Here is a 27,419-nt window from a genome sequence, read left to right as displayed (position 1 = left end):
TTTAAAAACCTCACGCGGTCAAAGTTGTTTACCTCTTCGTTACCTCTGACGTCACGACACACCCCTGTTTTAGTGGGGCGGAGGCACATGTGACGAGCACCGGCGCCGGCCAATCAGAGGTGGGCCATAGGGAAATGTCACCAACCACAACACGGGGGACACGTCAAACTCGCGTGTGATTGGCCAGCGCAGGGGCGGGGGGAAACCCCTTTTTCCCGTAGAGGTCCTCAGAAAGGGGGCGGTGCATAACAAAGAAAGTAATGGCCATCTGTGTGGGTCCTGAGGAAGGAGGAATAATTCTCGTCGTACAAACGTAGGTGTGTTTGACTTAGTTTTATCGTCAATGCGTTTGTCCGCCCCCACTGACAGACGACTGCGGCTCGACCGTGTTTCTCCGCTGCGCTTCCGTCGCCCGCAGTCCGTAGGACGGTTAATATGCTGACTGAACTTGGGGCCGCGTTTTAGGGTTAAAGCTGCCAGTCAGCCACGCTAACGTTAGCTATTACTACTACTACTACCAACGCCGCTGCTGCTGTGTGTGTGTGTGAGAGCGTCTGCGTTTAAAACGGGTGTTTTTCGTTCTCTCCACGAAAGTCTCGTCACATTTCTGAGTTTTTTGTACAACGCCGTCCTCTCTCTCCTCAAAGCCAAGCCCCTTACTGCTGGCCCAGTCAACATGGAGGGGACGCACTTTGCGAGAGAATAAAGACGACGACTAAAGAGGATTATAAACGCAGCAAGGCGTCGATGGCGAAAAGTTGAGCTGAGGTACGAAACTCGCATACTTAAGTAAAACAGAAATACTTCAGTGACTGTGATTAACCGCTTCACACGAATCGGTTTTAGCAAATTAACGCACTACAAGTGTCACAACATTAAGTGTCTTCAGACTTGTCTGACTTGAACCTCTGTGTGTGTGTGTGTGTGTGTGTGCGCGCGTGTATGTTGCTGCTGGAAATAGTTCAGAGTTACATAAACACAGCTACAACAGGTCAGGATCTAGGGTAAAGGCCCACTCACTGACTTGCGACATGCCATTTTGCTTTTGTATTGAACAGGATAAACAACTTGGAAGTAAACTAAGGGAAAGGATTTTAAAGTCTTACCTGATTGTACACGGGGATGCTACAACACCAGGTGAGATGTTTGTTTTCATTTTTGCTTTTGATTCAGAAACCTGTCAGTACCACACTGACTGCCTTTGGAAACGTACCCTGTCAAATACCCATTTACATGTAATGGATTGAAATCAGGCAGTGGTTTTCCAGGGATCATAAGAAAAGAAAGCTCTAAGGAATAAGTTGGTACACAATCAATAAGTGACTGTTAACATGACCTAACACTTAATATTAGTGTTGACGTAATGCATGTACTGAATTGCAAATATGTGTTTTGATTAATACACTGTGACATCTCAAGATGTAATATGAAATTTTGCCAAGGACCAAGTTAGACTCTAACGGTTGTGCAATCAAATCACCAGAACCTATTGTTATTTTTAGATATTACATTTTTTTTATCACCAGATGAATTTACAAATGTCTGAATGTGGTTATGATACAACCATCCACCCCATCATACTACATTTGAGAGAGAATCTCTGTGGAATATGTTAGTTCAGTCTATGAGCAATTGTATGTAAGATGTTAAACACTCTTATATCAGTGTAGATGTTTGCATTGACTGAACTGTTTGTTTGTATGAATTCAATGTGGCTTTTCTAGATGTGATGTGAATCTGTGACACTCCTCAAGTTCTAAGGACCGAGGTCACAAATTGCTGTGTAATGAAATCTGCAGAACTGTAAATCATTTTTAGATATTAAATACCATGGATTTACAACATTATTGGCATGATGTCGGTATCATCAGCAGATATTGGCTTTAAAATGTATTATTGGATTTGATATGATGACTGAAATAGTTGCTACCTCCTTGACTTCTATGTTGGCGCACCCTACAGCTATTTTCTTGTGCTTATTTATTTTGCACAATGAAGATATTTTATATCCACATCTGCTATGACATGAGTATGAAAAATATTACGTTAATTTCACTACAGAAGAGACCAAATTGCCTCTGCAGTTTGGCAGAAGTAAAGACATATATATTGGTATTGGTAATCGCCCCAAGCAATATATCGGCATATCGGATATAGACAAAAAGTCCATTATTGTACATCCCTATTAAATAGCTTTCAATTTTTCCAAGTTAATTCACAACTGTATAACTTTAGTTATGATACCTCAATAATCTCAAAAACTCCAGTCTCACGTTTCCATGTAGACAGTGAATATGCTACTTTAGAAAAACAATGACATTGTATTTCCAGCTCTCTCGTGCACTGTCATTCATTGTCTTGTGTTTGGAGATTGTTGGACAGTGTTACCAGCTACTGTCAATGAAAAGTAACTAAAGTCAGTCTGAAAAAACACTAGATGTGCATTTCCTTCTAGTAAAGTATTTAGGTTATGACAGAAAGTTGGTAGATTTGTTGGTAGTCGCTTTTAAAAAAAAGAAAAAAAGGTTCCATGGGTCTGTAAAGTTGCTAAATATTCACATGGAAATGGCACGAAATGTAAACAAACAGACATTATTTCCCTTTCTTTCCCCTGGCACGGATTACTGTGTCTCTGTTTCTGTTATTATATATGTATACAACTTCTTCTTCTCTGTTTTCGGTGTAGTGTTACAGCACAACTTACAGTCCTGGCATATGTACTACAGCGTTTTGAGTTGTTTCAGGAGGTTCAGTGTGGACGGAGATGTTTCCTGAAACTATGGTGTCTTTATGGGGAACTTTTTGAAAATGGCAGAGACAAAGATCATTTACGCTTCGTGCTGTTTCTGTCTGGACGTGTGAGCGTCTGTTAACATTACTCTCCAAAATAGTGAAATTATGCGTTTACATTTTCTTTTACATTGCAGATGTCAGTTTTTTTTAACTGTAATGAATTTAATCTGACTTGTCAAAACATTGTGTAAATGTGTGAGACTCCTCGAGCTTAAAGACTGAGGCCTTGAAGACTTGAGGGGCTGTGTAATGAAATCTGCAGAACTGATGATTAATTTGAATTGTAAATATTGTTAAATTGAACTCGAGGTCAATCGAGAGATTTGACCAGTTTTTCATTATTTAATAATCACTAACTGGCTGATCTTGGCATCAGCTAATTTTGCTCTCAAAACCCTGAGACATGCTGTTAAAGACACTAAAACTTTTTTTGAATGCCCATTAAAATTATATGATATTTAATACACACCCAGTTTTTTTATCAAAATATATAAGTTCACCTTGGTGGTGACACAAAGTGACGATACGATTAGAGAGAGGGCTCAGTAAATGTTTATTTCAGTTGAGCAAGTTTGAGATTGATTTGTTACTACTGAACCTAGACGAGGGAAACAAGAAAAGTGATCAATGATATTGGCCAAAGGAAATACCTGAATCATTTATAGGTGATCTGTTGACCTGATTCTAACATAGGCCATAGATAAACTTTATCTGTTGATCCTCTCATGAGAACAGTAACATGGAGCTTACAAAAGAGATGAAAGATCTCTATGAATTATTACGACTACCTGCTGAACTTTTTATGACTCTGTGTAGTGTGTAAGTAACACATAATCACGGTTTGCATGCATGAAGCCATGTCCTACAGTTACCTGAGAGTGAAAGAAGCCACTTTGACAAACCAGCACCATTTTGCACTCACTAACAAATACAAATATTTTTTACACATTGAACTCTCACTTCATCATCATGGAGAACTGAACCATTGGGCTACTAATGACATCATTAATTACTGCAAGGTTCCTGTCTTTCTCCCATCGGTTTTCTCTTTGTTGCTTATCAGGTAAAAAAAAACATGCACAATTGTAGGACTTGACACAGTTGAAAGCATGTGGATGTATATTTCTAAAACATGTTTTATTTAGGACAAGGCTGGGGACTTTGTCCAAAAGTGGACAAAAGGGCCTTTGAATCAGTTCTTAGTTAATTTGTTCAAAGAACTGATCACAGACGTGCAGTGAGGGGGCATCTGTTTGTATATATTCACTGTAACTGTAGCAGGTTGTTTATGGAGTTGTGCGCTGTGATGGTGGTACAGTCCATTATGTCTCCTATACAGTGAAGAACCCAGCCCCCTACCCCCTTACATGACTGCTATAATTGGTTGCTTCCTCTCACATGTAACCCTATAGAAAGAAAGAGGCTGCTCTACTTAACTGTAAAGACTCACTTGTATGTGCATATGTGCATGCCGTTTGTCACATATGCAGAGCTGCCTTTGAGACTAATGAAGTGTAAAGCTCCTGCTAATGTTTTTTGGTCCTCAATTACCTTCCTGTGGTTGATGTTGAGGCCAAACGCATACAGGCTATAGTTGTATCTAGAGAACAAGAAAGGCAAGTGGAAATATCATGGAAAGCAAAATGTTGAATATGTAGGTCACTGGATGTATGTCCTTGTTTTTCCTCAGCACATGCATCCAGTTAATTCTGCATCTTATTGTATTATGGATATACAATTTCCTGCCTTTGTATATCATACCTTTTTACTTGGAAAACAAATTCACCAGCAATTTCTCATATTCCACAATTTTTTTTATGAGAAGTATATTCTAATGGTTATAGTATTTTATGTAACTTTTGGTCCAAGTCGTCTGTGTGGCACGGACTACTGGGCTGTCTGATCGACTTGGTGTGCTTGAGAATCTACTGTCTCTGTCAGAAGACACAAACAGGACTTTAGGTGTGTGTGTGTTTGAGTGGGCCTCTCCCTGCCTTGTCTCTTTCCCCTCTCCTGAGTCCAGCAAGGGGCCCAGCACAAGGGTGCAGGTTGCCTTCACCGCCGCTCTCCCCTTGCAGGCCAGCTCTGGGGCCTGGACAGGGGGGTAGAGGGGCAGAGACCATAGGGTTGGACACGGGACATGGGACCCCCCCTCCCACCCATCCACCCACCCCAGTTTAGCCCATCCTGTGTGGGGCACAGGTCATCTTGTCATGTGCTCTTACTGCTGCTGTAATATGCTCCCTGTGATCATTGGAAAAGAGCATGCGATAGACTTGTGGAGGCTACAGGAGGGTGAATAAGTGAGAGAGGGAAGTGAAGTGAAGGGACAGGACTGGACTAGTCTGCTTAGCCAGTTGTTTAGCTGCATTACAGACTGCGTACTTTGTTGTTGTTAGTTCCACATTGTCTCTCTTTGTTCATTGTTCTCTTTCCTCTATCTATTCTCCTCACATAATGTGTTTTTTTAATGACATCAAGCAGAATTGAATCTTAACATCCAACAGATATGAATTTAAGCTGTCTTGTCTCTGATCTCAGATCATGTTTGCTTTAATAGTACCTTTCCCATCCTTTAAATTTTTCCTCCTTGCCCTCATTATTGTAGGCTCAGATGTCATGTGTGTTTTTCTTGTAGCTCAGTTCTCTCTGTATCTAGGGGTCATTCCATATGTGATTTGTTTTACGTCTCTTCTGTACTCGTGGTGACTCAGGCCATGGTTTACAGTAAAACACATCTTATGTTTTCTCCCTTTTCCTCCACCTCTGTCTTTTCTCTCACTCTTTCCCCCTTTATATCCTTCTACCACTGTCTCTCTCTCTCTATTTTTTTCCCCTTTAAGAGGAACGTTTGGCAGCATGGAACAATTTCAGAACCATTTGTGGGATTGCGTCATGTGATATCGATGGAAGATGCTCATTGGACTGTCAGAGAGGGCCTCCTTCTCTCACTCAGGCGTTCCACAGCTATCCCTCTCTTTCTTCCAGTGCTGTTATAGGTCTGGATATGATTCCGAGTCTGACTCTTATGTGTTGGGATGTGGTCTGTAAGCCCATTGCTGACATTCTTGGGACGTGATGCCAGAGGTTTTTTATTTCCCGCTTTCCCCTCTCTCCTCTGCACGTCTGTGTGCAGTTAAAATGATCCCTCCTTGAAGGATCCTCCTCTTTACCCACTTTGTTATATCTTGACCCGTCCTGAATCGCATTTCATTTCAACGCCCAAACACTAATGGCACCACTTAATCACTTTTGTTAGATGGTGGGGTAGGGTTTTATTATCTCTTGATATTGACTTTGATCAAAGTTAATCTGACAAATGGGCTGCTCTCCAAATCTTTTTCACGGCTGAGTTCCTTGATTAGCAACAGGGCATCTGACAGAAAATCCAATGGCCACGTTCCTGTTTGATAATAACATACTCAAGTGCAGCTGGAAATGTAAAGTTAAGTAGAATGGAGGACAATAAGCTACACTGTGAGTGATATTGGATGCCTGCCATGGTCCGCCTTACCGTACATGCCCATGTGTTTATCTGCCAAGGCTTAAAGGACCTATGTGTAACGTGTAAAACTGCGCCCATTAGCGCTTAAATAGGTACTGCAGTCCCAACTGAAAACACTGGAGAGAACTGGTTGCCACCTTAACATGGAGCTACATTTATACCCTGTGTCGCACTATGATCATTCACATTCACATACACATGTATAGCCTCCTACCTTCTGTTTATCCTTCTATTTTTACCTGAATGTTTATTAACATTGAACCTGTAGCTCAGCAATGATTCACTCAAAAGATGTATTGTGATTAGTGTTGCATGATATGAGCAAAATCTGCACCCGTCATTTTGTATCTGCATTTATTGGCTTTACAATTTATTTTTGTATTGACTGTTGACTAAAACAGTGGAATAAATAGACACAGTGAAGAAAATGTATATCTACATCTGCTGTGACACGAAAATTAAAAAATAATAATATATAATAATTTTGCCACAGAAGAACCTAATGCCCTCTATAAATGGACGCAGGTGAAAAATGAAAAGAGGGGGAAAATGTGTATCTGTAACATGAGGCATTTCTGACCCATAACTGAAGCTCACACCCATGGGCGTGGAACTGCTTTGAGCTATATTATTGGTTAGGTTAGCCTGCAAGCTGTAGATGAAAATTTTAATTATGAATAAAGTGGGTTTATATGTATAAAATGTATAACTTTTTAAATTACAAGTATGTGCAGCACCAGTATACAGGGTCATGAATGACTATATAGTACTACTGAGAGCAATATCCTCAGAATTAACACAACATGTTCTCATTTTAACAATTTACGAACTATCAATATATTACACACTTAAGTGGGATATTCCTTCAAATAAATATTACATCACTGGACCATTTGTGAAAGTTAAACTTATGCTATTGAAGATTGAGTAGTTAATTCAGTCCACACCACTAACAGCAGTAGACCATTATCTTTGGAAATGATCAATCGTTTAATATCTCTTCTATGGATTCAAACGTGGACTGGCTCTAACATCTGTCCCAGGGATTATGAGACACATGCAAATCATTTCAGCCATAACGTGAATAAATCAAAGAGGAAAAGATGAGTCACGGCTCCGCTGCATGTTAAATAGCACTTGTTCTCTCAGCTAGTTTGTTGAGGCAAAAGAAGGGGAAACTCCCTTGCCACTTGTCTGACCATGCCACCAAAATTGGGTTAATGTCTTTATTTTGCAGCGTTCACCACCCAGTAAAAATGACAAACTACAGTCAGTTTGTGGTACTACACATAATTACAGCAGGCCTCATCTCTTGCTCATCGGCCACCACTGCTGTGTCATCTCTCGTTCCCAAGCTCAAGTCTTCAGTTTTCACAGATAAAAGGAGGTAGTTGATTGGTTATTGTATACAATGTTTTTCTCACTTTTAATCAATAGGACTTGTCACTTTGATCTGTCAAGTGTCAACTGATTAAAAGGTGACTGGAAATCATTCTGTAGTTAGCTCCTATCTTTTTGAAGGTTTTCTGGACTTCACTGAATGCCTTTTTGTTTTGGACAGTGCTTTTAGGTATGTCCCCCACTATCGGAATATTAATGCTGAAAAAAACGATAGTATTCTTCGTTTAAACAATATGCAATATCAATAACAGTCATGGTCTTCACTATTCGATGTGTGAGCAGGACGGTGTTGTCACATGCACCTGACTCGTGGACACACCCGCTTTATAGTATTTGCCCGCCAGACTTGTAGTTAAAGTTATTCTTAATCTGTCAATGAGTGAGCTGCACCCTAACATTGACAGACTACCTAACTTGAGTTTCCACTGAGTGGAACGGTTCAGTTTTGTGTGTATTTCTTTGCATTTCCGGAAGGACTTGTACCAAAATAACTGTCACCAACCATTCCATCCCTTGATGCCCTTCCCTGGGGTACCAGAGTAAATGCAAGCCTGACCTGGGGCTTTACCATTCCAAACCAAACTTTACCATTAGAAACACCGAATTAATGGCACGGTATCGCACTAGTGATCACTGGTATCAATAGGATTGACATGGAACTTGGGATCCCAGAACCTGCTTTTATCTTAATACAGTAAAATACAATTGGTGTATATTTTTGGGCCTTGAGCCACTGTCAAGTTTCAATTTTGGACATCCATGATCTAAACATACAAATGCCAGTTTCCTCATTTGTCATTTAAGTATTTTCATTGTGACAATAATAAGTGGTCACACTCACAATAGGAACTAAATGCCAAAAACTGGCCCTTTGATTTAAAAGTGGGAGTGAAGCAGCACCGTCAGAAATAAATCCTACTATAAATGTGATTCCGACATGAATAGCTAATCGTTTTTCCCCTGACACTTTTAAAGATGAGGGGCTGCCAGAGATGAGACATGAATTTATATTTAGCCAGTAATAGAGGTGGTTTATGACTGTTATTTTTAGCCAGCTTTTAAAAATAACAGAAACAGACTGTTTGTGTGGTCGGCCTGTTTGCTGTCATTTCATCTCTGACTGTAAACAGCAAATGACCATTTACAGTTCATATTAGGGCTGCAACTAACAAATATCGTCATAACCAAATAATTTAAATGAGTTGATTGGTCCATTAAATGTAAGAAAATGTTGAAAACTGTTGATCTGTGATTCCAAAACCTAAACATGATCAGATTCTCAAATTGGTTTGGTCCACAAAAGTATTCAGTTTTAATGGTTTCTTTATTGTATATTTATATGAATCAAAGAAGACATGTTTTAATATCTATTAAAAGAAGACTCAAGACTCACTTTATCAATTAATCATTTAATCAGGAGTCCTGGTTCATGTGATGTCTTGATATCATAAATTTTGTTTTCTCATGTACCATCTCTCTTTTATTCATTTCCTTATACTGTGTCATATACAGTATGTGTGTATATATATATATATATATATATATATATATATATATATATATATATATATATACATATAGCAACTAAACATGTGCTCTATAAAACTCTATATTGCTCTATAAAACGTTCAGATGCAAAGGACCCTGTAGACACCTTTTTCACTTTTTTGCTATATACTGAGACTGAGCAGATTGTATATTTAACAGTATTTAACAGTAAGAATTACCACCATATAATACACATATTAATACATAGAACATTTAGATGGAAATTACACCTAGTGTAGTTTGCACCTTGGAAATATAAAGAATATAATGTCTTAATTGTCTTTATACATTGACCTTTGTCAATGTTGAAATTGTAATTGTGAGATGCTTGCCTCTCCAGTTTAAAATGAATATATACACATGTAGAAAAATCAATTTCAAGCTAAAACACATGTCAAACATTTAGTTTGTTATGTGGTCTCATTCATTTTTTTTTTAGCTGAGGATAACAAAGTGTTAAGTACTATAAACTCCCCTCCAGCTCTGCACCTTTGGAAAGTATCACCTCATGAGCAGTGACCTCTATAACAGGTTCCAAAAAGGGACAAAGAAAAGTCTAAATCAGTTTATTAAATGTCATTTTTAAAACAAGTATTTACATTTAGTACTGAAGAATTTGCATTTTAGTCACGCCATTTCTCACTGTATCTTTTTCAAGCTCACTGCTCTTATTATCATATTTATACCAGAAATATGCTGCTTCTCTTTGCTGTGTGTTAACCACTTGAGAAGGCTGTTCCAACTTGTTGGGAGTTTGACTGTTGGCTGCTGGAATCCAAGTAACTAAATGATTACAGTATGAGGAAATGCATAATTTCCTTTCTGCAGCAACAGCCCAGTCAAAACATATGGCAGAGATTCAGTAATTGCAATAATAGTCCAGCACACTAGTTGTTGATGCTTCTCATTAAAGGTTAAAATAATACGTTGCAGCTTCTATTACCCAGCTGTCAGTAAAAAAAAAAAAATCTTCTGCCATGGAGCTGGATTTAATCCTGTAAGCTTATCAGAAATCACATTCTTGCTGTTTTATCCTCAGGCATTTGTTATTTGTGAAACACACTGACATGAGTAATATTTTGCCTTATTACAGCATTGGCCAATTTGATTTATGCACACATAAATGTATATTTCAAGTGAGAGGCATTCAATGGAAGCCGTAAACTGAAAACCAGTCCCCTTGCTCTGTGAGTCTGGAATGACTCCACATCTGGTCTAATAACCTGATGCATTATTTAGAACTCTCTCGATACTACTGTGCATTTAGTGTAATGGCCTGTCGGCTGAATGCAGTCACAGAGGACTGACTTCACTCATCATTTGATGGTATAGTAAGATGAGTGGGTGTTTTCCTTCTTGGATCTCTGCGAGTGTTGAGTGTGATTGCCCGTTGGGATAATTCTGCCTGCATGTTGGAGAACAGTTTACACTTTATAAAGAAACGACCATAATATATTATTGGTCATTATTGCATACGACTTCATTACATGATGTAACTAATGTGTGGAACCTGCTGAACTGATTTATTGTTTTAACACACTACACTGCTTTTTAGAGAACTTGGAAGGAAACATGAGAAAGTCACCCACTCAACTTTTCTATCCATATCCATGTTTGTGGGGCAGATGGTATAAATGGTTTCACCACAATCCACCAAAATAACAGTTTCTCTGGAAGGACATGACCGACAAAGTTTGGAGTGTACATTGAAGACGAGAGTTCTGTCCCCATGAAAGCAGTTTTATTTAAAACATTTTCAGGATTCTCATGAAGAGAGAAGATCTGAAGATCCCTCACACTGTTAACACACATTGATACATTTATTTAAATCTTTTGGCTGTTGATCGTAATCCAGCAATTTTTCCAAATTTTTTTTGTTTTTTAAATAAGAAGCAAACTTAGATAGGAGCGGCTGTGAGATTTGACCATTTACAGAGTCACAGGTGCTCGGAGTGGCTGTGGTCACAGGTCACAGCCACTCCTACAATATTTAAAATGGCTTCCCACTTCTAAAAACCATTTGGCCGATGAAGGTCCAGTACCAATTGCAATAAATGTATCAATGCAAGTTAGACAGTGTGGGGTTGTCTGTTTGCTGTTTTTAAGTCTTTGAAATACAAAAATGATACCCATTTATATTATGTCACCCATGTTATCACATAGTAAACAGCCTTTGAGGCATTATCTTGATGCATCTTTGATAAACTCTATTGTAGCGCTGTCATGAAGATGTGAAGTTTGTTTAAAGCGTTTATGGACTGGTCATTTTAAGGGACCTTTGACTCAACATGTGTACTTAACCTCTGCTTTTAGAATGAAGAGGGTTGTGTTGAAGGGTAGGCAGGAGAAAGGAATGTGCACTGAGGCACTAAAAACACCTTTTGCCTATTCTTTCACCATAGAGTTGGCCTTCTGACTTATAGAAACAGAAAGTATGTTCTCATGCAGAGTGACAGCAGCTATAAATGTTGTGTCAAGTTTAATTGAAATGATGTGGCCTTCGTCACAGCACCATGCGTGTTCAGTGTGATTCCTTTATTAAGATAAACGATTATGTTATAAGTGCACCTCTCTGATTTGTTGTGGGTCATGCATGACTTTTTACTCTTTCTTTTTCATTAATTTATCGCCTGTAGATGTGGTTTTCAGTTGTGTGTACATGTTTTATCAGTGCATTACAGTGGTCTTTGTATCAGAGGATCCCTGTTTAAGCATGTGGTGCTGTAGATGCTTGAGCCACTCTTGTCCCTGCTGCCTGCAGCAGTGAGGCAATGACTAGACCCCCTTGTTTTCTTGGTTCTTTTGACCTTTTGTTTTAATAAGGACTACACATGCCATTAATGGGATTGGCCAGGGACAGCATTTGGTTTAGAGACACACTGTCATTATGTTCTCAGCTGTACGGAGTAAAACAGAGACAAATATTTTATTTAAAAGATTGTGTACACATCTGTAGGTGTTTTATTAATTAGACATGAATTATAGAAAGCTCTGTACAGTCACTTAAATTATTCAGCTGGGCCCTCACCTCACTGGCTGTTGATTTGTGAGATTGTTGAGGTTTTTATTGGTTTAGTTGTCCTCACCTCCCCTCCCTCAACCTTCCATCATTTGCTTTGCTTTGACTCTACAGTGGAAGCAAAGAAAAGAATAAGAAAGGAGCTTTGTGAAAAGGACAGTGATTGTTTGTTTATGAGGATGCTAGCCTTGCGGTGACATGCTTTTTTTTCCCCTCTCACAAGGCTGTTAAGTGAAATAGATACTCGGAGCACGATGTAATCAAATGTAACCCAGATCCAGCATTCTGGAGTGGAACTAGGGTTTTTCCACTTGATTCATAACGCTCCGGTTGCTTGCTTCAGTACAAAAACATTAGAGTATATTTCACCCCCGAAGGATAGACTGGGACCCAATGTGTCCTGCAGGAAAGAACGAAGTTTGGTTGGCATGGTAACAAGCGTAAAGACATGCATCTCACTTCTGTGTATGTTTTTTCTTTTACAACAATCACTGAAAGATAATGAGAGTTTTTTGATATTTTGTGAAGTGCAGCGGTGAACAGATTAGAACTTTAGAAAATATTCTTAAATTGACTTCAGATGTTAGAAGCTGGCAGATTGATTCAGATGTTTCTCTTTTTTTGCACTGGCTGGTGGCAAAGTAAGTGAACAGTTTAGATAACCAGGAGCTGATTTAATGTGTTTTTTTTCTCTCCTACTCTCTCCCCTGTTTTTCTTTCTTCATTCCATTGTGTCTGTTCAGTGATGGAGCCCACAGTTGTGAGTACATCCTCTCTGCCCCCAGATGAGTTTGACAGGAACGTGCCGCGGATCTGCGGCGTGTGTGGCGACAAAGCCACGGGCTTCCACTTCAACGCCATGACCTGTGAAGGCTGCAAGGGGTTTTTCAGGTAAATTAATGCATATGTGAGGTCATGGATGCACTGCAAATCAGACACACATTACCATAGCTAATGCACATAGATATTGAGACTGTTTGTATGACGCACAACAGCTCACACACCCTGATGAATACACAACGGAACACTGTTTACCAGCCGAGTTATCGACACATGTATTTATTTGCATACAAATACTGGTATTAACTTGAATGCATGTTGACCTCCCACACACTCACATACATTAAGGTAATTGCCACCCACATTTACATAAGAACATGCACAACCTGGGATATAGGTGTTTACACTAATGCTCAGCAACAGGTAGAGAATACAAATGAGCTCTGCTTTTTAGGTTTTGCCTTGGCTTTTACCTGCTCTTTGAAAAACACACATTTGCAGTCTCATCAAAGATGGAACTAGAGGAAGTTGGGATATTGCTAGTTCATGTTTGGCCGATGCATCTGTTTGTTTGTGTTGGTTCCTCTCGACAGTGTTTAGAGTGAGAAGGTAAAGAAGACGAATGTTTAATAACCTCCATACTCATCGCTCTGCTGGCCCTTATTCGAACCCTCACTGTGTGTGGGTGTCTGTGTCTGTGTTGGTCTAAATTATTGTGCTTTTTGTCACTGATTCATCTTGTACCCCTGGATTCCTTGGCACTCATCCTCGCTGCTTCACATAATACTTGACTACGACTTGAAAATACCAGTTGTCAGTCACACTGGTGTCCTATGTACCATCATTTATTGTTGTTTTTCCTTTTTGGAAAGATTTTTACCAACAATTTAAAACAAGTGAGAATAAGGCTCTTTTTGCCACTCGTGTAGTGTATCACATGTTTATGCTTACAAGCGTTAGTTACAGATATAATTTCCCTTTGGTTAGCTTGTACACTGTTATATCTGGGTGCTTTTTTTTCTGAAATGTTTGCAATTTATTTAGGCGCAGCATGAAGCGCAAGGCCGCCTTCACGTGTCCCTTTAACGGCAGTTGCACCATCACCAAGGACAACAGGCGCCACTGCCAGGCGTGCCGACTGAAACGCTGTGTGGACATTGGCATGATGAAAGAGTGTAAGTATGACAGGTGATCTAAGCAGTCTTCAGGGCAATACTGAAACCTCACAGCCTGCCATTTAAGTGGAGATGCATTACTTAGGTTTTGCAAGTGAGTCTCAGTTTGGTCCACGTTCAGCATAATTTAACATACATTTATTTGTATATATTACATGAATTTTATAAGGGGGACTAGAGTTTGGCTGATATGAGTTTTCCTATGGCTAATGTGATTTTTAGAAATCAGGGCAGCCAATGGCCGATAATTGATGCTGATTTGTTATGGCCCATAAATGTAATAAATTTGCTTTTGTTCCATCTGATAAAATATAACTGTTTATTGACAACAAATAACACAAAAAAAGTACACCTTTGTAATTTAAATTTGATTATGTGTTTATTGTTGAAAAAACACAATCTTAAATTAAAAGTGAAATTCAAACAGCTTTTTTGCTGTTTTTTGGGGGGCCTATTGTCCCTCTTGTAAATATTATGTAATCTGTGGACTGGGGTCAGTGTCTCTGGGTCTTTGCCCCATTAGAGTGTTTACACATTCTGTTTGAACTACTGGAGCCTCCCCACATTGTATACAGTAAGTATACTTCATCTGAAGTTTAAACACCTGCTGTTAAGTACAATCTAGTGAGGCCTCCTCTTTCCACACAGACTTGTTTATATTCATGGTCTGTAAATAGCAGGTGCATTTTTTTTTCTTGTTTTCTCCCAATATCCGCATATTGTCCAGAGGGCACTTTTAAGCGAAGGCCTCTCACTTCCAGCTGAATGTTTTTCCCCTCTGGATGTTTCTGGGAATACCAGAAGAGCAGTGGCACCGACACGATTTACTGTTGGAGAACAGTGTTGCTGTTGCAAAAACAGTAGCATGTTGTTGAGCCCCAGTTCCTTCTCTCCCTCTCTGAATGTGTGAGCTAATTCAGTGGCTAGAACAACAAGGCGCGAACAGAACACAGACAATGCGTTCATTTGTTCTGTACAGCAGGGGTCTCCATATAGACCTGTTCCCTCCCATTCTCTTCCTTTAGAGAATAACAACCCCCTCCCAGCCGTACTCTACATTGACATAGCTGTCATCACAGTGTACAAGTACATACTGAATAGCTTTCAAATTCAACCAGTTTTTATCTTCCTGCACTCCTGCTTCTTATCTTTTATTAATGTAATTCTCATACGTATTCCACAAGTATTTTTCCTGACATTGTTTTTCCTGTGTGCGCAATTTTCCTTTCTCCAACACCCTCTCACTCTCTGTCTCTCTTTGACTCTCTATTTTCCACCCCCAGTCATTCTGACAGATGAGGAAGTACAGAGGAAGAAGGACCTCATTCAGCGGCGGAAGGAGGAGGAGGCACAGCGCGAAGCGGAGAAAGAGGCACGGCGGCCTCGGCTCACCGACGAGCAAAGTCAGGTCATCGCCACGCTGGTGGAGGCTCACCACAAAACCTACGACGACTCTTACTCTGACTTCTGCCGCTTCAGGGTGTGTGTCCCAAGAATGTCTCAAATACAATATGCTACCATGTTTAATTAATTAAATCTAATTTTTGCAGATATTCACCAACACTATACTGTGTATAGTAATGGGGCAGAATACAATATTGTGTTACATTAATAACATTAACATTGATCACAATAAGTTGATCAATGTGAATTTCCATTATTGTAGACTTTGGTTTGTTTTAGGGATTTATTTTGAAGAGCCTCAAGGGGGAGCCTGCATCTTTCCAGACATTTCAGGACGGAAAAATATATAATGAGCTTGTTGTTTTTGTAACATTTTTTAAAAGTTTTTGCTATAATAGTAAAAGGTTTTTAGTAATAGTATGGGTTTCAGTGAATCTCTCTAGGCTCTGGTTTCTTCCCACAGTCCAGAAACATGCAGATTTGGGGATTAGGCAAATTGTACACTCTAAGTTGACAGTAGGTGTGACAGTAAATGGTGGTTGTACCCTGTACCATGTCAGCTGGGATTGGCACCATCGCTCCCCGCGATCCTCATGTGGAGGATAAAGTGGTAGAAGATGAATGAATTAATTAATGAATTAATATATCAATGAACATCAGCTGTATGTTAATTAATAGTTTTACAGTACATTGCTTTTTATCTGCATACATGTTCCAAGATTAGCCTCATCATACTAAGCTTCCATTTGATGGTTCCAAATTTTTAAATGTTGTGATTGGATTTTTTCTCTCCGTCCAGCCTCCTGTGCGTGAGGGTCCAGTGACACGCAGTGCGAGCAGAGCTGCCTCTCTTCACTCTCTGTCTGATGCCTCCTCTGACTCATTCAGTCACTCTCCAGGTAAGAAACACACTTCAACCCAAGTGAAAACATTGACTTCTTTTCTTTTTTTCTGTCCAATTAAATGTAAGAGTTAATATTTGACTTATCAGGGTTATGTTCTCACTTCATCTGTTTGCACATTGTCTTAAATAAACATTTTAGTTGCTTCACTCCTTATCCTGTGGAAATCCTGTGAATAGCTTGTAAGCTGCAGACACCTGACTCCTACTAGTAAACACCAGGTCATTAATGCATCCTTCACTAATGGAGTGAGCACAGAGAGGGACACGGTCACATGGTCTCCCACTAACACTCGGCAGACCACACTCGAATGATTCAAAACAACCCCAGCTCACGCTACATGATTCACATGATGCCAGAGCTGTCATCTAAACTTCCATCTCTCTTCTACTGACCTTACTCTTGTGTATTTTCAGATCATCCTTTCTGCCAACAAGTCCTTCATCTGTTCTGTCAGCATTATGTTTCCCTGGAGGAATAGTTCAAATGTAATGTATTGTGTGTGTAAGAGGCGGTGCACATGTACATCCATTTGAAAAACATGTGGAAGAAGACGTTTGTGGGGTTGTGTTTTAGTCGCATTTGCCGTTACCTTAGCAACCAAAACCTGGGAGCTGCTGAGATAACTGAAATTGCTGCAGCTTCACTGAATTATTTCGCAAATGAAACTAAGAAAAAATGTCTTTCCTTCAACAACTGGCTCAGGAGCTTTGCCTGGATGATGGGAAAAAGACACCCACTCTTTCTTTTTCCTCTTCTACTCTCCTTTCTGCTCAATTCAGAGTCGGTAGAAACCAAAGTGAACTTCAACAACCTGCTGACGATGTACCAGGAACAGGGCAGCAGCCCTGACTCCAGTGAGGATGACGGCACCGGCCTCTCCATGCTGCCTCACCTGGCTGACTTGGTTTCGTACAGCATCCAGAAGGTCATTGGATTTGCCAAGATGATCCCTGGGTTCAGGTGAGCTGTCATGTTTTGGTACATCTGTCAGTTTCAAATCTGTCACTCTGCATTAGTTGTTAAGAGCTGATATTAGCCAGAAACAACATGCTTTTTCTGGATATTTTACTTGTGGGCATATAGGCAAAATAGAAATTCAGCACTATCAATGTAAGTGTGTTGAGCCCATTTGTTCAGTTATTTTTGTGTGCATACAGAATAGACCTGTGTATGGGTGATAAAATATGGTTGTTGTTTTTTCCAAACACTGCTGTGCTGACAGGACATTGAGTCCGCCTTTATTTTTTATTTGCATGTCTTAGAGTTACTCTTTACCTAAATGTCTGATGAAGACTTTGAACACCCACTTGTTTTTCTGTCTGATTAGTCGATACTGTGTGGCAGTGATGGCTTTGGTCTAAAGGCCAGAGATTACTGATACACTTGATATTACAGATAGCTGACACATTGTGGAAAATGTTTTTATGTCGTGTTGTTCCTTCTCTGGACGAGGTTATACATTTGCCATGGTGAAGTTCACACTTTTAAGTATGTCACCAGTCTGCCTTGTGGGAGCATGTGATGATCTATAACAGAAAAGACTGCAGACAGATGGATAGATAAACTACAAAAACTACAGTGGCAAACACATGATAAACTTAATTCTGATTACATATTAAGGAGAATGCAATATTTAAACCCTCAAGATACATTTGAGTGAATATACTAGTTGATATATAGACCAGCAGTTTTATAAAGCACCTTCTTTCCTCACACATGGCAACTGATGCCTTCCAGTTTGTTTGTCTCTTGGTTTGTTGACAAAAGCATGACTTTGGGGGTCACCCCAAAGTCATGAATAAAACGAGTTGGGGCCTGTATTTCCTGAAAGTTGTCATTCCCACTCGCAGCGAATGATGGACGTGGTCGGATTACCATTGGAATGTTTGTCCACTTATGATCTGCTCCCTAAGCCCTGAAAAACACCCTGGACCTCCCCTGGAGATCTGCAGTCTTCACCTCATGTCTCCTACTAATGCAGTAGTTTGACTTCATAAACATTTGAAGAGAATTTATAAAGCATTACAAGATTTTGGATTTTATCTGTTGATAATGCTTAAAGCCCTCGTGTATTTTTGGAAGGTTCACTAGCAGAAACTGAGCATAATAGTGTGTTTGTACAAGGCTACAACTGCTTTTAAAATCTAAATTATTTGATGTTAGTAGCCATAGAAGAAGCCTTTTATTTATTTACGTCAATGGCTTTGCTTTATGGAGTATGGAGAATCATATTGCGCCATCTTGTTTCTACAGCAGCCCAAACGAATAAACCAGCTTAAGCGAGCTTTTCTCATTTTGAAGCAGAAGTTTACTACGCAAACCAAGAAGAGCAACATTTTCTGGCATGGAAAGGCCACCATAGTTCCCTGACATGCTTTGGAAAGGGAAGGGTGAGTCTATAGGGTGAATTGTCTGTATTTATGTGGTGCTTTTTGCTGAGCAATGTGGGTTTAAGTATCTTGCCCGGGCACACATCAGCATGTAGACTAGTGGAGCTGGGAATCAAACCCCCAACCTTCAAGTTGAACGACAACTCACTCTACCGCTTACCCTCCATAGACTTTAACACGGTATCCTTTTACTAATGTTTATCAAAACAGATTTCAATTCACAATTGATCCATCAGTTTTTGTTTCTTTCCCACACACACATATTAATCTGAGATGGACTTTGAATAACACTTTGAACCTTTACTCATAGAACTTGATCAACAAAATTCCTTCAGGTGAATACTACAACTCATAAACTGACGTTGACACAGAAAGGACTGGTACTTGATTTGAACTCTTTATATTTTACCTGCTGAAGTTTTATTTTCCGGTGACGTTTGACAAAATCCAAACTAAATAATCAAGGTTATTTAAGAGTTGTTTGTTTGTTCAATCATCAACTATTTATGGTTCGCTGATTCTCTCCCCATAGGGAGTTGACTGCAGAGGACCAGATTGCACTGCTCAAGTCCAGTGCCATTGAGGTGATCATGCTGCGTTCAAATCAGAGCTTCAACCTGGAAGACATGTCGTGGAGCTGTGGTGGACCTGACTTTAAATACCAGATCAGTGATGTCACTAAAGGTCGGTCTGAACACTGCCACATGTACATTTTGTGTTTTGTGGAGACACTCTAGTGTTAAGAACTGTGTAAATGCATGTTTGGTATCTCATATTGCTTAGCTGATAATTGATGAAAAGAAGATTGTGTTCCATGTTAAAATGGCATATCAGGGCTTGAGCATTATACTGCGATCAGTCGTGTGAGAGAACAGATAAGGTTACTGTCAGTGGCCTAGGTACACGCCCGTACGGCAAGTTTTTCCTGCAAAAATTCATGCTACACATATCTGCAGAAACCTCTGTGGGAGTGGCTTTCATTTGCTTTTAAACAAGACCCCCTCTTTCTGGGATCAACCTAAGAATGTCACTCCTGACCTGCTCGCCATACAAAACAACCACTGTCTGGACAAGGACAAGCAGCTCTGTTGCTTAAAATGTGAGCCTTATTGGAGCACAGATTTTTCAAGTGCAGTAATAAAAGCTTTTCCTCTCTATGACATTTTGTCCCTGAATGTTTAGTTTTTGGCAACAAAAAAATCCACATTCAGAGTCATTTTAATTAAATTTCTTCCCCATTTTGATGCATGGTTTGAACTTCAGCAGGTCATCTTGACCGTGTTTGCATGTGTAATTACATTAAGTTTGTACTATGTTAACAAGCGGTTTAATAGGTGTACCTAATAAAGTGACCTACTGGTGAGAATACAGTTAGAATTACGGCAGCAATTGATTCATCTTAATAAATTAACTGTCAACGATTTTCATAATCGATTTGATTGATTGTTTTTTCATTAATTGAAACTTTCCATCTACCATGAATATTTTCTAGTTCCCTTGCTCCATATGAAAAAGAAATCATTAAAACAGATTGATTTTGTCTTGTGGATAAAACATAATGGCGAACCAGCATGTCATGTTTAGCACATTTCGCAACAAACCTGAATATGTACAGCATGCAGGAGAAAATCCTGCCTGGGGCCTAAATAGAATATTAATGACTTGCGGTAAAATTCCCCGGAGGGCTTCTTTTCTTCTGTAATATGGTTTGATGCTGGTTGTTTTGTGCTGCTCTGACAGACTGTAATGGTGTGCTGTTTCCTCTACAGCGGGCCATACTCTCGAGCTGCTGGAGCCACTAGTGAAGTTCCAGGTCGGCCTGAAGAAGCTCAACCTGCAAGAGGAGGAACATGTGCTGCTCATGGCCATCTGTTTGCTTTCTCCAGGTACAGTACATCATCTGACTGTGTGGAGGAGGGAACATGTAGTGGGGTCATGAGTGATCACATTTACCTGTGAGTTTTTCCAGTGAGAGTGTATTCACAGCTGTTCTAATTGTGGCAGAAGAGCATAAACCTTTTTGGTGAGATAATGAAGAAATAATAGTAATAATTTCCCCATTGTGGGACTAATAAAAGATTATCTTATCTAATATTTCCACCATCCATTTCTTTTGAGTATTAGCTTTTATTTAAGCACACTTGTGTGCATGATTTCTGAACAGTGTATATATTAATCAGGTATTTTTATGCAAATAAGCATGTGTACCTAAGTGGATTTTTGCATCCCTTTGTGCATATGAGGCAGCTCATTAACACTAGATAGATCAGCTCTCTGTTTTCTAAAATTAGCCTTCCATCTCAACAGAATGTTCAAACTCAAGGATAATGTGTTTTTTAATGTCATTTACTGTCTGTTTCTTGGGTAAATAATAATAGATGAGATGACATGATATCATTTGGTATTGGTCTAATACTGGTCAAAATCACTGGATCGGATAGAAAAACATGAATATGACCCAAAATACCCCTCTAAATAAAGCATAGGCTCTTAAGAGAGATGTGCATTACCAACATCACGTGACCAGGATGTCCGTGAGGAATACACGTCCTGCTAGCTGCAGTGATCATGTGAGCCATATGGACTCATGTTAAAGGTCCAGTGTGTAGGAGCTGAGACTGTAGACTCAAACAGAGGACTCCTCCACTCACTCCTCCCTTTTCTAAGTATGTCATGAAACTACAGTGGCCTTCTCTGTACCAGAAAAGATGTAGTTCTTCCTTGTTTGTGTAAAGGGCTTCCATTTGAATACACTAAATGCAGACAAAAATGGCTACCACTATAAAGCAAGACCCTCTCTTTAAGTACTTATTAAAGGCTTATTCTAAGGCTATGAAAACCAAGCTTTTTTATTGTAGAAGTTTGCAGTTGCACACTTTTACAAACTTTAAGGTAGTATATTCAATTTCTGTCAAAGTTTAAGATAAAGAAGGCCAAAAACTCAAAACAGATGGGTGTAGTTCTGTAGTTTAGCTGCCTCAAATGCATAAAGGCTCTCCCCTCCGCTGTTGTAGACCGCCCAGGTGTGCAGGACCATGCGCGGATTGAAGTCCTCCAAGACCACCTTTCAGAGATCCTGCAGGCTTACATCCGGCTTCACCACCCAGGAGGACGGCTGCTTTACGCCAAGATGATCCAGAAACTGGCAGACCTGCGCAGCCTCAACGAGGAGCACTCCAAACAGTACCGTTCACTCTCCTTCCGGCCGGAGCACAGCATGCAGCTCACCCCGCTGGTGTTGGAGGTGTTCGGTAGCGAAGTCTCCTAGAGGTCACCTGTAAACCTCAAAGAGGAAGCTAGAGATGAGCCTCCGGGGTTAAAAGGGAGGGAGGGAGCTGAGAATGTGCTGAATGGTCTAAATGGAAGTGCGGAGGAGATAAAATGGTGCGTGTCTGTGTCTGGGCAGGTGTGTGTCGGATGTGTGATTTTATGTGTGTCATGTCTTCAGAAGTCTAGCTTGGCGTTAAGTCCAAGGTTTATAGAGAGCAAGCAGGTGTTAACAATAATCGAGGGACCTTCATGAAATACAAATGAACCTATACTTGCATCCTCTGCCTGTATACAGTATTTTTGTCTGTATTTAAATCAACAAACAGCTGCTTCAAATGCCAGGACATTGTGTGTGTGTGTGCATGTCACACACACACCAACTCAACAAACATACTCAGTTATTCATCTAGCCATTCAGTTGAGCTACCTCTTTGTTTTACTGGGTTGTTTTATATTTACATCACCTATGTGAAACAGTAACTTTTACACAGAGCAATTTAGATACAGTACGGATGACATTTCACTTTATCAGTGCAAAAGCAGTGCCTGCACATGACGCTGACGTTTTTGGATGTTTCAAATAGTCGGTCTTTCTTTTTTCTTTTCTCTTTTTTTTTTTTGCTTTTCTCAATGGCAGCATATGTGTAAACAATTCAAACTCATGCCGTTCACCTTTCACCAAAGGTATTGTCAACTACTTTCTCATAAAGCTTCCACTACCTTAAAGAAACAAAGACATGAAAATGCGTGCTGCTCTTTGGTTACTTCATGTGCGCAGCCTCATGACATGCTAGAGATTTGTCTGACTAGCCTCACAGCCAGTGAAGGAAAAAGTCACTATACGGTTTTATATACTGCAGAATTGAGAGCATTTAGTCAGGTTTGATAGGGATTAGAGTTGGAGGTGAGAGAATTAGCCACTAAATGTGTTAGCTAACACTGCTAGCTGTCAATCAGACTAAGCCTGCAGTAGGGCTTGTGTCTCTCTTTTAAAAATTGAGTTTTTCGTTAATTCTTCATTTTCCTGTACATAGTTAATTGCTACCACATGCATCCTAAGCACTGTTATGCCGTATTTTACACGGGCCTACTTATTAATATACATTGTCTATAATCACAGATTTTTAAGGGCTAAAATGCCAAATCTAACTGGAATAGTAAATTCAGGCCAAAGCAAAGTGGTCTGTCTAGGTAATACAGTATAGTAGCTGCATACTTTGCTTGGAATTTGGCACAGATGCAGATGTAATATCAGTGGTTGCTCTTTATTTTTATTTTTTATATATACTTTACTTCACCTTTACAAAAACAATTCCATGAATTGTTCCTCCTCCGTACACACAGAGCTTGGTGTGTGCAGAGCTTGGGAAGCTGCTTTAGACCTCCACAGATATCACACCCCTTTCGTTTCTGACTGGGAAGTGGATTTTTCAAGAATGTCTGGGGACCTGGCTGTGGCGGTTCGCACCTCTACACCCAGGCCCTCCTGTTTGATGATGTATGCTGCGCAGCCCTCTAGTGGCTGCATTGTGTAAATACCAAGTATAAATATATATATACTGTACGTTGTATGTCCCGTCGCTGTACATAGGGCTACATAGATTTTTTCCAAGGCTAATTTTTTCTGAAAAAAAATATATGCAAATACAATATTGACCTATTGACATGTTCTGTTTTGTTTTGGACACTATGCTCTCAGTTTTGACTTTGATAATGTCTTTTGGTATGAATGAGTCTGGAGTGGTGTGTGTATTTGACTCAATCAGATTATTTTTGTGTTGGTGGGGTTGATGTTTTTGACCTAATTTCCAAGGTTTCATTTTTAGAAAGAGGACAAACATACCATGCTGCTCTCTAATATAAGCCATATAGATCACCAAGCTAGTTAAACACCTGATGCATTACAGTACATCAAGAGGATGTCTCCAGGGCTTTGAATAGTGTCATTATATAATCTACTAAACTTGTATGCTATTAATCTATGGCCTTTTGGAAAATAAGCTTTGTGTGTGATTATGATAGGAACTCATATGCCTCTCTCTTTGCTGTCAGTCATCTTTGGCTTCTGCTTCATCAGGCGGCATCTAATGGCTTAAACCAAACTGCCAGGAAAAGTTTTAAAAATCTTTACAGTTAGAGGCCAGTAATGTTGAAAGGCTTCCATGAGACTATGTCTTTTTTTAATATGAAGACAACTTCCCCCAAAGAAGCGTTCAATCAATTCCCTGTCAAGTGCTGATGCCTTCACAAGGAGGTTTAATTGAAATGATTTTCAGAAAGGACACAAAAAAGTCTTACACTTCTTTTGTCTTCTATTAGCCGAGTGACAGACGATGTCTGTTTTAAAGACAAAGAGAAAAAGAAACGTCCCTGTGATTGGCCATGCGGGCTTCCTTTGACAGAACTAGAGCTTCCTTCATCTCAGCAGACCAGGTTGACTCTGTGATCTTTGAGAACGATGGCGTGAGAGAGAGCGAGTGCAGCTCGACGTGTTCTCACATTCACTTTATGAGAAGCTGTCGCTGTAGTTTGTTCAGCCCATGTGTTTTAAGTCCGTTCTCCGTCACTGTGACTTATTGCCACCTTTTCTCCATCACTCACTGTGACACTCAACAAGCTGACAGCCTGGGTTGGACACGTGGTGCAGTAGATTGTTGTTGTTTTTTGTTTTTTCTTCATTGATGAATTCAAAATAAGTTTGGTTTTCTTCCTGAAAATTGTTGAGGTTATTGACGATTAAGGAGTCGAGGCTCGAGTGTCTCTAGACAGTACCACTCGTATGTTTGTATGTTAGTTTGATGAGGGCTATGATGTGCTTGGTTACTGAACACTGACTTTGAAGATGTGAAAAGTCTCCATGGTGATTTTTCTCTGAATACATACATTAAGTATGTAAATGTTGGTTTGAGAACGTTTTTTTTTTTTTCCTTTTTGTGGTGGAGACGCAGTGTTGATTTGTCTATGGTTAATACAGTGGGAGGATTGAAGGGTGGGGGGAGAGAGGAGTTTCTGTTTGTGGGGTTGAAAACCAAACAGGAAGCGTCTTTGAACGCATCATGTAGCCACTAATAGAAAATATACATTTTGAAGTCTGGGGAATTCCGACTTAAAGTTTTGTCACAAGAAGGGAATACCCACTTTTCCCGTTGTGACTATTGTAATAAATGGTTAATTATTTGGCACATGTACCTACATGTTTTCCCCTAAATCTAAATATGGTACATTCCTAGAGTTTGCTGTTTGGTTTTGCCCTGGTCGGCTGCTCAGAATCCATACGTTTAAACTCTGCATCGTGATTGTGAGAATACTGGAAGTTGACAAACATGTCGGTGGAAATATATACGCTACAAAATGGATCTATCTTTGTTGAGGTTTCCTCAAATTTGGCAACTTAACACAGTAACAATGCCTGTAAAATACAACTCATGGTACACTATCACCAGCAAGCTTTACACTTTATCATGTTCGTAGACATCTTTTGAAGTTTTGTGAGTAACTGTTGCCATTACAAATCCTGTCTGTAAAACCTCTATGGTATCATTCGTAGGAAACAGTTTTCCATCTCCAATGCAAAGGCTTTCAAATCTTTATTTTTTCATCATTATTAATATTTTTTTGTTCCGCCCATTAGGACAGGGATTGTAATGGAATCAACTTAATGTAGTTCTTATAAAAAAGGAGTGTCCACAATGGATGTACACCATAATCTACCTAAAAAACCTACCTCTTTTAGCTCAAATTTTTTTTCTGCATTAAGCATTTGCCTCTGTTTTTACTTTTGTAATATTTGTATTCATGTTGGTATTTATTGCTGTCTAATGAGTCATACTTCAATGATTACCTCAGAGATATCTCACAGATTTGGGAGAGTCCAGCTAATGAAGTCATTCTTCTTTCTTTTCTTTTTTCTTTTCGTTCTTTCTTTTTTTCTTTTTGTATAATATTTCCTTCTCAGACTTAACATTGCCTTTCTTAACGCACAAAATACCAGGAGTGTTTTTAATACAGTGCCTGCACTCTGACCAACAGGGCTCAGACTGGCAAGAATGAGGCTGTGTTTACTCCAGAAGTGACGTCCTTCTCTACATTTTTGTCCTTTTGCTCCGTCTTAAGGGTATCTGTGTAGTTTTTTTTGGCAACAGATGCTATTAATCTCGTTGCCACATGCTTTTATGCAGCCGCATTATCGCCACGAGCTTCTCCTGTTCTGTTTGTCCTTTTTAAATGTTAGAAGTTGTAGAGGGCAAACACACCAGAGAAACTTCTATGTGGAGAATGCGGCTGCATAGAAGGAACAGCCTGAAAGACTTTGTGGCAGTAGCAGAAAAGAGAGGTGTGTTTTTGCGCTTCACTTGTTACTGTCAACACCGTCTTTGTGCTGCTGAACGCCGTCCTTACCAAGTCATTTCCTCCATCCTTTCTGTGTCTTCACGTCTCCTTCTGTCCCTAAAGTCTGCTTCCACACCTTTGTCATTCCCTGCCAACATTTGGCCCAAACCAGGGGAATAAGGAAGGGTGAAATCCTCAGTATCCATGCAATGCTGCTTTTATCTCAAGCATCACCAAGTCGCGTTTTTTTTTGACGCCTCACAATGAGGGGAATCATCCGAAGTGTCGCCACCGCTGCTGCACGACAAGCCTCACATTAAGATTTTGTCTCTTGAAACGTACAGAACTTAGTGATGCTTATTAATTCCATTAAAGATCCAAGTATCATATTAACGGAGCAACTACTCACTTTGGTGAATTTGTTTTTTTGTTGTTGTTTTTTCTTTTTTGTATTCATGTCAAACTGCTTCAGGTAAACACTGAATATAAATCAAAGTTTTTATTGATCAGTGAATACTGAGGAACAGCGTCGCATTGGTCCCATCTACCCTGAGCTGTGTGCCATTATACAACCCTTTGACTTCAGGGGGGGTGTTAATGACACTGGTTTCAGATGTTCCCCAGCTCAATTTGAATAGGAAGGTTGTCCAAGCGTGAGATTGGCACTGTCAGCCATGTGTATTGATACTTTTTTTTATTATTATTTGAAATAAGTAGTACAATTTGAATTTGGCATTGAATTCTAACCCTGCTTTGTGAATCCAAATCATGCCACATTCGATTTAAATGCCTGAACCAACAAAAGCACTTAATGTAATGTTTGTTAACACATGCATACTGACAAATCTAGCCATGAACTACCTGCAAAGGTCAGCATGATATGGCTGCAATTATTAAAAA

At 39.6% G+C, this 27,419-nt stretch overlaps 1 protein-coding gene across 3 annotated transcripts; it reads left to right on the top strand.

Annotated features, from left to right (window-relative positions):
* The first annotated feature begins 248 nt into the window (after nt 1-248).
* LOC122768106 (vitamin D3 receptor B) lies at nt 249-27,419 on the top strand. Of its 3 annotated transcripts, none has more exons than XM_044023834.1 (10): nt 249-313; nt 1,059-1,137; nt 13,010-13,157; nt 14,091-14,221; nt 15,505-15,701; nt 16,425-16,524; nt 17,310-17,490; nt 19,453-19,604; nt 20,690-20,806; nt 21,935-27,419. In XM_044023834.1, exons 3-10 carry the CDS (start codon nt 13,012-13,014, stop codon nt 22,186-22,188), a joined length of 1,278 nt encoding a protein of 425 aa, XP_043879769.1. In that variant the 5' UTR covers nt 249-313; nt 1,059-1,137; nt 13,010-13,011; the 3' UTR covers nt 22,189-27,419. The 3 variants fall into 3 exon arrangements, with proteins under 3 accessions (XP_043879769.1, XP_043879770.1, XP_043879768.1); XM_044023835.1 differs by having other exon boundaries at nt 249-317; XM_044023833.1 differs by lacking the exon at nt 249-313 and adding an exon at nt 324-768.

Source organism: Solea senegalensis, linkage group LG4 (assembly GCF_019176455.1).
Source record: "Solea senegalensis isolate Sse05_10M linkage group LG4, IFAPA_SoseM_1, whole genome shotgun sequence".
NCBI lineage: Eukaryota > Metazoa > Chordata > Actinopteri > Pleuronectiformes > Soleidae > Solea > Solea senegalensis.
The sequence above is the reverse complement of the archived record's forward strand: the minus strand, read 5'-3'. Positions and strand labels throughout refer to the sequence as shown.

Bases quoted from the DNA above. Each gene is read 5' to 3' on its own strand.
- LOC122768106 (XM_044023834.1), top strand. From the start codon at position 13,012: ATGGAGCCCACAGTTGTGAGTACATCCTCTCTGCCCCCAGATGAGTTT. The intron at 16,525-17,309 runs GTAAGAAACACA...TGCTCAATTCAG, and splicing joins CTCATTCAGTCACTCTCCAG to AGTCGGTAGAAACCAAAGTG. The intron at 17,491-19,452 runs GTGAGCTGTCAT...CTCTCCCCATAG, and splicing joins AAGATGATCCCTGGGTTCAG to GGAGTTGACTGCAGAGGACC.